The following is a 10,067-nucleotide window of genomic DNA, read 5'->3' as shown; positions in this document are numbered from 1 at the left end:
GCTCTGAGAGTACCCTCTTCATGAATCCTCAGCACCTGCGTTAGCCCCTCACTTGCACACATGTTCGCTCGAAGCTGACGCGATCCATGATCGTGTTGCGTTTTGGTTCGCTGGCAGTGCAATGGGCTGTTCGTATTCAACTTTGTAACTCGCCACATCTGGGCGTGTCGCCACTGAAAATGACCATTCACGTGAAATGCCTTTTCAAGTCTTTCATTGTTGCTCATACACCTCACTCGCTTCTCACAGAAGCTCGCCAAGGAGCAGATCTGACATCTGCTTTTGTCTAATGAGTGCCACAGGTTCAACCACGTCAGCCGAGAAGCCGTCAGTTACATTCTGATCTCTCTTCGCCCCAGTCCTCAGCTGAATATTTCTCGGCCTTAGCTCACCATGGTCTTCGACTGCGATAGACGCTGCGTCCCACGGAGCCATCGCGTTTTGTCAGATATACTATGAAGCGTATGATGAGCCTAATCGACGCTCAACAGTGCGTGCTAATTCTCCGACAACTTCGGGGCCATTCGCTGACTGCCATTGGCTCAGGAACTCCCTCAACTCTTCCTGCCTTCCGCCAAGGTCATTTGGAACGGGAATCCTGTTCCTGCTGACAGACCATCTCTCTCTGCTTTCCTCGACGCCATGCCTCTATCCCGACATGATCTCCAGACGGTCGACTGTCATCCCGTGGCGGGTGAGTCGTCCAAAGTTTTACAGGGGGAATTTCCATTTCAGTCCAAGCTGACGAACGCCTGCCCCCCTCTCTTTCTCCTACTCACTTCGGTGCTGGATGCGGATGCTTCACCGACTATGCAACCCGCTCTTTCCGTGCTCACAGCCCTCGACTCTTCCTCTGCCCCTGATCTGATCGTCAACATCACTGGATCTGTCCTTCACGGTCCATCCGTCATGTCTCACGTGGATACACCGAACCTTCCCCCGCAGGATCACCCCCGAAAATTCCACGAAATGTTCATGCTTAGAGTCGCTGAACAGACTGGAGAGGGTATGCAGCCGAAAGTCAGTCATGGCTCTATCCCGACCAAGCTATGATCACAACTGATCACTCTGCAGTACGCTATACACAGCTCGAACTTCAGGTTCATGGGATGATCAACCGAGACTCAGCGCTCCCTTGACAGCCACTGAAAACCAGTCCATTGATGATAGCCTCATCGTACATTCTCCCTGCGCAATCGTCCACGCGCCTTGTTATATGCGCAGCCACAATCGTGTCCAGGCATGGTAGTCAATCACCCGCCTCGCGTAGGACAACGCATCAATCTGTGATTGACATCGACGAAGCCACACCCACGACGCAGCGTCAGCCACTGGTTATCCGTATCCAAATGCATACATTTTGACCTTGCTCGAATGGAGGCAAAACGCATCTGAAAGACAACAATCGGCCCGCCCGTCCGCACGCCCCTTCTTACAGCTTTGCAAAGGCCGAGGCACCGGTCTCTCTTGGTCCAGAAGCGAACATTTCGTCAATTTGTGCCTTGTAGTGCTTCGCAATGAGGTTCCTAAAGATTATCAGGATCGAGACTCACAACTCTCAGTCCCGACTTACCGCTTGAGCTTGAATGTCGGCGTTAACAACGATTCGGGGAATGGCTCCAAAGTCAGATAAATGCCCTTGACGTGCTCAAAGCTGGCACAAAGATATCAGCGCTCGGTCCGCAGGGTAGTTCGAGAATCCCAACTCTCACCCTGTGAACATTTGTTTCACTGCAATCTTTCTAAATGAGTCCAGGACTGCTTGCTTGACTTCTGGCTTCTTGACGGCCTCCTCGAGCTCCTGTAGATTCGTCGCGGGGATGGTCTTCCCACAGACACGGGTGATCAATTCAGATGCTTTCGACGGGTCCAACACAGCCAAGGCGACGAGATACGATTGAGTTGGATCGGCATGGACCATGAGTCCCGCCAAAATGGGATCGAGAGAATAGGCTCCCTCCAGCTTTTCAAGAGCGACGTATTCCCTGTGCACGCGTGAGCAAGAGCCTAAATTCATAGCTTCAGGTGCCATTCACCCTTGACTGAGCTTCACGACATTCTTGATCCGGTCAATGATCTTGAGACGACCCGCGCTGTCAATCTCGCCGACGCTGACTGATCAGCCTTTACTGACGGCTTCAGACTCACTCTCCCGTGTGAAGCCATCCGTCCTTGTCGATCGTCTTGGCGGTATTGGCAGGGTCGTGCAAGTACCCAGGGGTGACATTGGAGCCTTGCACGCAGATTCTAACGGGGATGTCAGATATGATCCTCTGGAAGGATTTGGTGCGGGGACTCACTCGCCACGCGGGTTCGGAGAATCGTTATGGGTATACTGCGTTGCATCAGCTGTTAGGTCATGCGACTCTGGACGGCTCTACTCACCCCCATCTCCGGAACGTCGACCAGTTTCACGTCTAGACATGGCTGAATCTGACCACAGGTGCCGGGTGCATTTGCATCCCACGGGACTCTGATCGTGCTTGGTCAGTCATTGGACTTGATCGGGTCCTATCCAACGACTCACGCCTTGCCCATCGTGCCGATGGTCTATGAGTTCAGTCAACTTTTGCGGCATCCAGTTTGTTTTCTCTCGTGCTCACCTCTGTCATCCCACACTAAGGTATCTGTCAGCGCGGTCAAGTATGACATGTTGTCGTTCTGCTCACGCCTTGAACGACGTCGCAGCAGAAGCAGATTCTCATAAACTCGTGAACCTCGACAGATAGCGGAGCAGCACCGGAAGAGATATAGATGACTTCGCCTCCAAGAAGAGCTCGGATCTGTCAGATGATAGCATAAGCGCGATCCTCGCCTCGTGGTACGTCGACCCGCCTTGCGGAATACCAATCGATCCCATAATCGATGTGTATTGTCTCCAGTCTCCTTTAGCCGTTGCTTTTTCGCCGCTACCGCTCGTCTCAATAGGGCACCTTTCAGTCCACCGGCATTCATTTGAGCAGTGATAGCGGCGTAGATCCTGAGCCTTGTTCAGTGGCACTCGCTTGCTCCTGCTTACTTGTTGAGAATCCGCGGGACGACACAGAATAGATTTGGCTTGATGATCTGAGCGTCTTCTACCAACCTCAGAGGATCACCCGTGGTATAGCAGATGGTGCCGAACCCGGAGACAGTGACCATTTCGAGGAACCTCTGATGAGCGGGTAGACAATCAGTGTCCTGTAGATTGAAGAATCTTGATCCATACTCACAGCGTAGCTATTGAAAGGGCGGTATTCAGCGTGATCTCCTTCGCGGCGAAAGCAAAAAGCTCACATATGACTCAAGGGCAGAATCGACATATACCGCCATTCATCCCCTGTTCCCCATCTAGAGTCTTTGTCCTGAGATACGCCGAATCCATTCGAAATCACAGCAGAGGTGACATTAATGTTTGTCAAGACCACTCCCTTGGGATCGCCTATTGTGATTGGATTCAGTCACGAATCGCACTGCACCCTTATAAGCTTACCAGTCGTCCCACTTGTGTACGAGATCGTGAGAATTCTATCTTTGTCCATTTCGTCCTCTCCCACCACTCCATTGACCGGTCCAGGTGGAATATGGATCTCTTCAGTGGATCCCCACGTTTCAAGCTCGTCAAGAACCAAGAGCTCAAGGTTGACTGTCGACGCCCATTGATTGAGAACATTGCGTTCAGCGACTGAGATCGGATCGATGGAGACGATGACGCGAAGTGAAGGACACCTAGGGGCCATCTTGAGCAACGCAGGAAGTTTTGATGCCTCGGCAAAGATGACAGACAGAGGGCAATGGTTGGTTCTGATGATACAGGAAGTTTAGTGATCAACGCTTTCTTGCAGTCAATACCCACATGTACGTCGCGACATCTGGACCCAGCGTCTCGTACAAGCTTACACCGACGAGTCCATACGCATGCGTTGCCATATCTATCAATTGCCATTCCGGTCGATTCTTTGACCAGAGACCAACACCCCAACCGCGCCTGGCGCCTCCCTTGAGACGGTTGGAACTGCCATAATGAGGGACGTTGGGAAACGTAATTTCAACAGGTGTCTGACGATTCGCAGGCATCTCAGGGGATGAGAGACGGCCAGCTCGTTCAAGAGCTAAGAGGGCGGATCCAATGGCATTTCGACGTATTTGAACAGTTGAATAGGAAATACCTGTGAGGGTGTTTGCCAAGACAGCGGGTTTGGTGGATGTAGCGGGGGTCAGGACAGCGCGATAGGCTAGACAGTCTCTTGTAGGGTACTCCGTCGCGGCTATGAGGATGTCAGTAGCCTGCCACTATGACCTTGCTTACTCTGCTCAAAGAGCTCGTAGAGAGACCTCGGCTGACCAGGAGCGAACAAGACGGACCGGTCCCAGTACGCTAAAGCAAAATTTGGACTTCAGCTCATATTTCCACAGTGTGCGACGATACAGACCATTCCCATAAGGTCCTGTCCACGATGTCAGCATAGCTACCTGTACGAACAGACCGCACTCACTCGATTCGCCTTCTTTCGCTTCGCCGATGGGCTGACCGATGGCAAGTCTTTAGCGCTGGGACCACAGGCTGCCTGCTGGTAACCTCTCACCTTGCTCTGACATTCGAGATTTGCGTTGTCGGGATATGGCCAGAACGGCATGGTGGAGACTTGGGATGGAACGGCTGTCGTATCAATTGAACAATAAGAGTGTGGCCCTCGGTCACCGAAATGATGTGTCGTCGACTGAATATCTCTGATCAAAGGATACGGTTATGATCGCACTGAAGTTTGTGCTCCGCCCCTCCTAGGCGTGATGCTTGTCGGATCTGTCAAGTCTTTCTCGAGATGAAGATGATGAACGATGCAGTGAGTCTCATCCACAGGGATCTCTTCCCCCCCCCCCCCCCCCCTCAGTGACAATATGGTGATTTCTCTGATTTTTCCGGTATCGTCAGCCATACTCTAATAGCCGGTGATGCCACAAATAATTCCCACATTTGATGGAAAAAGAGTGAGGAAATGGTCCGGAAACCACGGAGCAGGTCAAGGCCCGCGATATGGCATGATACTAGTAGTGCACCCTTCTGGCCAGTCACTATTCATTCCCATGAGAACATCAGTATCGTCAATGGCGAGAAGTTGCTACAGTCACCACAATGTCCTCGTGTGAACACTCATGGAGAGAACCAATGTGCAAAGCATGTCGCGTGTTACATTGGATTGGGGAACTGTTGCAGCTAAAATCTCTCACTCTCTCTCTCTCTTCGTCTCTAGAATATCCTCCTCTCTCATCCTCTCTCTCTTTCTCTGCCCCCAGTTCCAAATACTATATGATCAAAACATGAAAATCATCTTGAGAGAGAGAAAAGGATCACCAACGGACAGAGCCACGGCACTGACGGGCTACAACTTTAAGGGCCCTTCGCTCGTATCCATCAGCCCTTCGACCTTTGCGACTGACGGAGCTTCATCTCTACCAGGTTCACTCCTCACTTGTTTCTGTAATGATTCCACAGCTTGCAACTCTTGAGGTGTAGGGATTTCAGGGGATCCAATAGATCGGAAAGATGGAGTTCGATCAGTGGGACCAGATTCAGAATGACTGGAAGAGGTGGTTGCTGACTTGGCTTTGGGGCCCGAGGCGTGGTTCGCAGAAGCGTCGTGGTTGGGAGTCTGGGCACCGGTGGTCGTCGAATCGGATTCATCATCTGAATCCATGGTCGAGTCGCCGTCCTCGTCAACGAGCTGAACGGACCCCTTTTTCGAATCAGACGTTAAGACCTTGTCGGAAGATGCGTCCTGATGCTGATATGAGTATAGACCAGAGGACCTCGCTGGATGACTGGACTTACGAGTTTCTCCGTGATATCCTTGGGCTTAGTCCCACTTTTCAACGCCTTGTCATCCATGTATGCACCGGGCAAGTCTTTCGAACTTCCAGCCTCGGACCCTCCTTCAACCTTGGTCGAGGATCCTTCTGAAGATTGATTGTCGTCCTCATGTGCAGCTTCCTTATCTTCATCATCGTCGTAGACCAAAATTCCCCCCTTGCCGTTGCCGCCCTCAGCGTCTTCGTCGTTTTCGTCTACGCGTCGAAACGATAATCCCGAAGCACCGAGGATGCTGGCAATATTGGCCAAGCCTCCAGCTCCAGTGACCCGAAATCCACCACCTCCGAACCCTGAGATGCCCGATAAACTGGACTGTTGAGCGACCTGGGCAAAGACATCGGGGATGGACTCGGGAGTGTCATAGCCGACTGAAGCATTAGGCTTTTGATACCAGGTCTGTCACTCACCCTTCTTCTCCACTCGCTCCTTGACCCAATCGCGCCACTCTGAGACGGAACGACCGTTCAACAAGGCAACAATGACGACGGTCATGTTGTCACAACCAATTCCGCCTGTTTCTGAATCTCTAGCGGTACATTTCACCATCATGTCTTCGCAGATCTTGCCAAGTTCGTCTCCGTTGGCGACGGCCCGACGAACAAAGTCGATGACCTGTTGAGATGACAGGCAGTCCCAAATGCCTGAGAGAATCAGCAAAACGACGGATCGAGCTCAAACTCACCATCACAGGCCAAAACCACAAACTCTTCTTCTCCAGTGTTCTTGTGTGTCGTTATCTCCGGGTCTACTGTTACAATCTGCTTTGCGGCTTCTAGTGAAAAGTTTTGCTTGAATTCAAAGTCTCCCATGGCACGAGACAACGCGAGGTTACCTGAGAATGCTCAGCGAAAGACCCGCAACTTGGCTCACCATTGACCCGACCAAACTCGACAAATCCTCCTGCAGACTGTATACGGGCAGTCTCCTCTGAGCAAGCGTAAGCCGACGACTTGGCCGCATTCTCATGCATTCTCACCCTTATTTGTCGGCTTGTGGTCGTTGGACAACGCCTTTGCCTCGCCCTTGACACCGAGAACACATCGCGAGTCACCGGAATTGGCCTGCGGCGTTGTGAGCTACATGTCCAGCGGGTGGAGCATCGACCTACACAGATAAGACGTCCGTCCCCGGTCGCGAGGACGGTGACGGCAGTGCATCCAGAGGGATCATTGAAGAATGTTGGTTCTGGATGAGGTAAGCAGGCCGACTTGGTCCCGAGAAGCGCCAACATACCCGCTCGCAAGTCCTCGTCAGTCTTGAAGAAGGCCCGTCTGAGAGCCTCTTCATAGTCTCCGGATTCTGTCGTGTCATCAGCATCCCACAGTAAATTTGACACAACGCTCGGCTCACTGTATGCGGGCAGGTCGGCCAAACGCTGATGTAAAGTTGTACCTGCGAATTTGGCGGCCGATGAACCACCGTGTCCATCGAATACACCGAAGAATGCAGGACCGTCCTGACCTATGGAGGCATTGGTGACTGTTGATCCGGGCGGTTGCGTTGGGATGGTCTCGGATGAGGAAGAGGATGAATCAGATGGGGGTTGGGATGCGGCAGAGGAAGGGAGGTAAAGGTGGACGGAGTGGGAGTCTTCCATGCCTGTGAGGCGGCGACGAAAAGAAACCGCAAGAGATGGGAAGGAAGATTGGTCAGTGTCTGAGCCTTGTCAGATCCGTGTGTTCACTCACTGATACGCCATCCTTGCATATCAGACAACCCGACCCAATACCGTTTATCCCTCGTAACGACGGTCGTGTGCTTCTCCGTCACTGCATGATCCGAACGTATCCAGGCAGGATGACCACCACGACGACGTCGGGAGAAGCGAGATAAGCCCATATGTGAATGGATCGAGTGGTATGAGGTCGTGTGATACAAAGAGACGAGGATTTTTTCGCACACGACATTGAGCGATGCGAGAGACACCAAGCAGCGATCAAAGGGAGGGAGAGCAAAGACAGAAAAAGCTTGTCAGCGAGAGTACAACCATGAGAGCTTGGATGTATGATTCCTACTGACCTGGTTCAGAGAGTGTTTGACCCTATGCATGGGAGTGATCAGCGATGCAGTATCGAATGAGCATAGGTTTTTGATTTTTTGATTCTTCCTGGCACGTCATTGTGCCAGGCGGTGGCCATACTCGGGCATGGTGGGATGACAGTGGGAAACAATGGACAGAGCTTCAGACTTACCATGTTGACTGAGTGACGAGCGTGGACAGGTGAATGACCTGTCTATTGTCAGATGGAGAGGTGGATTGAGATGGATGGATGGTGTGAATGAGATCGGACCAAAAGATGCAGTGAAAAGGTGAAAAGGTCAAGCAGAGGCAGAGGCTGAGGTCGGGAGTGAAAAGGTATTTTGATAGGAATTTTTTTTTCCCAGTGTTCGTTCGATTCTCTCTCTCTATTTTAGGTAGGGCGGACAGACGATTGATCCGGTATAGGAGGTCAGATCGAGCTGTTCGTTGTGCAAGGTGCTGCAGAAAGAGAGGGCTGATGAGGTATGATGGCCAAAGAAGATGTCCCCTCTGCCTCACACAGATACGTATGGATGTAAAATGTGAATCGGAAAGGGGAGCAGCGGCGGGCCAGCACCAGCCAGCAGCGTGTCAAAGGGGGCGAGGGGAAAAATTGACACAGAGGGACGGAAGCAAATTTAGCCCATCATACTGTAGATGCCAGCAATTGGACACATGGAGATCGGGTGCATGTTTTGCAAAACGACGAATACGAGTCGTCCTTGTATTAATGGCTACACATGCTAAGGAGCAACGTTATGGGAACAAGTGGTCGAGAAGAACACACTCGTGTATGCTGTTCGAAGTAGAGGAGATAGAGAGGAAAGTCCACATGTACAAAGAAATGGGGAAGAAGGCCAGGGGTCTTACACGCTTAACCGAGCAGTCCTCCTGAGACGCTACGGTCAGCTATATGTGCCTGCTGACTACACTACCACACTCACCCAAGAGACCACCCAGTCCAAGTCCACCGAGGACTCCGTTGAGGAGTCCGGCGACGTTTCCAAGGAGAGATTGAACGACGAGGAGGACACCGGCGAGGACGAGGTCGACACCGATGAGGAGGGTGTTAAGACCGGGAATGATGGATGCGATGAGGTTACCCTGAAAGGAAAAGTGTCAGCTCCGACTCCGAGTCCCAAGGAGCATGCATCGGCCACAGTTCCCGGCGACTCACGATGATGGGGATTCCAGCGAGGTCAGCGCCGATGACCTGGAGAGCCTCGACGACTTCCTGGATGACACCGGCGAGCAATTGACCGACTTCATTGACGAGATCCGCTTGACGCTTTTGCATCTCTGGGGTCATTTCGGACAAGTCTCGCTTTTGCAGCGCTTGGACTTGGGCAGTGGTGCTTCCAATGGCGTTGGAGATGGTGGTGAGGTATTCCTGGAGGTTGTTCTGGGTGAGGGCGGTTGATCCGGCACCTTGTTTGATGAGCGTGACGGGGCCGTCCTGTGGGGAGCGAGCGAGGGGCGAGAGGAAGAGAGGAGAGCAGCGCAAAAGATCCATGAGGAGGGAGCAGGAACAAAGACGCAGGGTCATCAATACCAGAGACACTGCAGATCAAGTCCCACTCACAATCTCCTGCTTAAAGTTGGAGACAATGTTCAAGATGTTGATGTCACGGTCCTCGACGACAGCGAGGTCCTTCTTGGCCGCGGTAGGGGCTCCGAAGGCAGACCCAACGAGGGGAAGGGCAGCGAGAAGGTATTTGGCGAAGAGCATGCTGAGACCGAGCGTCAGCAAGGAGGATCACCTGAACCGTCGCGAAGCAAGATGTGATCGAGGGGAGGCTTCCTCCTCGTCATCGTGACCGCGATGATCACTCACATGAGATGGAGTGTTTGATGGATAAGTAAATGAACGACGATGGGGGTTTGGAAGTTGGGACTTGAAAGTTCGCTAGGTGAATGAGGAAGTAGATCAAAGAGTATGAGGCGAGAGACGAATGAGTCAGAAGAGCTGGGGGTTTATATATCCCTCAGACCCTCTCGGGGTCTATTGGAGCAAAGGAAGGGAGGTCAGTGAATCAACAACTCAACAGTCAGCAAAGATGGTCTTCCGTCGGGGGCAACGAGGGCTTTCGTTCATAGGAGGCACAAGGGCTTCGAAGTGTAACGATATTGCCTCGAAGGAGGTGGTCAATGTGTAAATTAGCGTCATTAACCCCATCCATCCTGTCCATCTCGCAGTCT

General features: G+C 52.2%; 4 protein-coding genes across 4 annotated transcripts; 1 reads left to right on the top strand and 3 right to left on the bottom strand.

Moving 5' to 3' along the window:
- The first annotated feature begins 217 nt into the window (after positions 1–217).
- BD324DRAFT_162512 (hypothetical protein) lies at positions 218–1,566 on the top strand. Its single transcript, XM_022012066.1, has 5 exons — positions 218–327; positions 388–490; positions 547–694; positions 755–1,020; positions 1,075–1,566. The coding sequence occupies exons 1-5, from the start codon at positions 290–292 to the stop codon at positions 1,111–1,113; spliced, it is 594 nt and encodes a 197-aa protein (XP_021868376.1). The 5' UTR covers positions 218–289; the 3' UTR covers positions 1,114–1,566.
- On the bottom strand, positions 1,433–4,616 carry BD324DRAFT_653376 (hypothetical protein; the record flags this gene model as incomplete). The annotated part of the gene is made up of 20 exons (XM_022018650.1): positions 1,433–1,526; positions 1,574–1,654; positions 1,713–1,985; positions 2,037–2,111; positions 2,149–2,247; positions 2,301–2,335; positions 2,386–2,473; positions 2,528–2,550; positions 2,604–2,618; positions 2,670–2,783; positions 2,848–2,980; positions 3,020–3,153; positions 3,213–3,219; positions 3,277–3,421; positions 3,473–3,783; positions 3,836–4,247; positions 4,289–4,357; positions 4,413–4,427; positions 4,476–4,506; positions 4,566–4,616. 20 exons carry the CDS (start codon positions 4,614–4,616, stop codon positions 1,433–1,435), a joined length of 2,205 nt encoding a protein of 734 aa, XP_021868375.1.
- Positions 4,617–5,360: 744 nt separating this feature from the next.
- BD324DRAFT_653375 (phosphatase 2C-domain-containing protein) lies at positions 5,361–7,445 on the bottom strand (the record flags this gene model as incomplete). The annotated part of the gene is made up of 9 exons (XM_022018649.1): positions 5,361–5,756; positions 5,810–6,216; positions 6,256–6,489; positions 6,531–6,680; positions 6,719–6,775; positions 6,825–6,909; positions 6,957–7,033; positions 7,082–7,147; positions 7,199–7,445. 9 exons carry the CDS (start codon positions 7,443–7,445, stop codon positions 5,361–5,363), a joined length of 1,719 nt encoding a protein of 572 aa, XP_021868374.1.
- Positions 7,446–8,533: 1,088 nt separating this feature from the next.
- On the bottom strand, positions 8,534–9,597 carry BD324DRAFT_683537 (hypothetical protein; the record flags this gene model as incomplete). Its single annotated transcript, XM_022019191.1, has 4 exons — positions 8,534–8,759; positions 8,813–8,972; positions 9,046–9,324; positions 9,451–9,597. The coding sequence occupies 4 exons, from the start codon at positions 9,595–9,597 to the stop codon at positions 8,743–8,745; spliced, it is 603 nt and encodes a 200-aa protein (XP_021868373.1). The 3' UTR covers positions 8,534–8,742.
- Between the last annotated feature and the right edge of the window lie 470 nt (positions 9,598–10,067).

Source organism: Kockovaella imperatae, assembly GCF_002102565.1.
Source record: "Kockovaella imperatae strain NRRL Y-17943 chromosome Unknown BD324scaffold_15, whole genome shotgun sequence".
Classification (NCBI taxonomy): domain Eukaryota; kingdom Fungi; phylum Basidiomycota; class Tremellomycetes; order Tremellales; family Cuniculitremaceae; genus Kockovaella; species Kockovaella imperatae.
The sequence above is the reverse complement of the archived record's forward strand: the minus strand, read 5'-3'. Positions and strand labels throughout refer to the sequence as shown.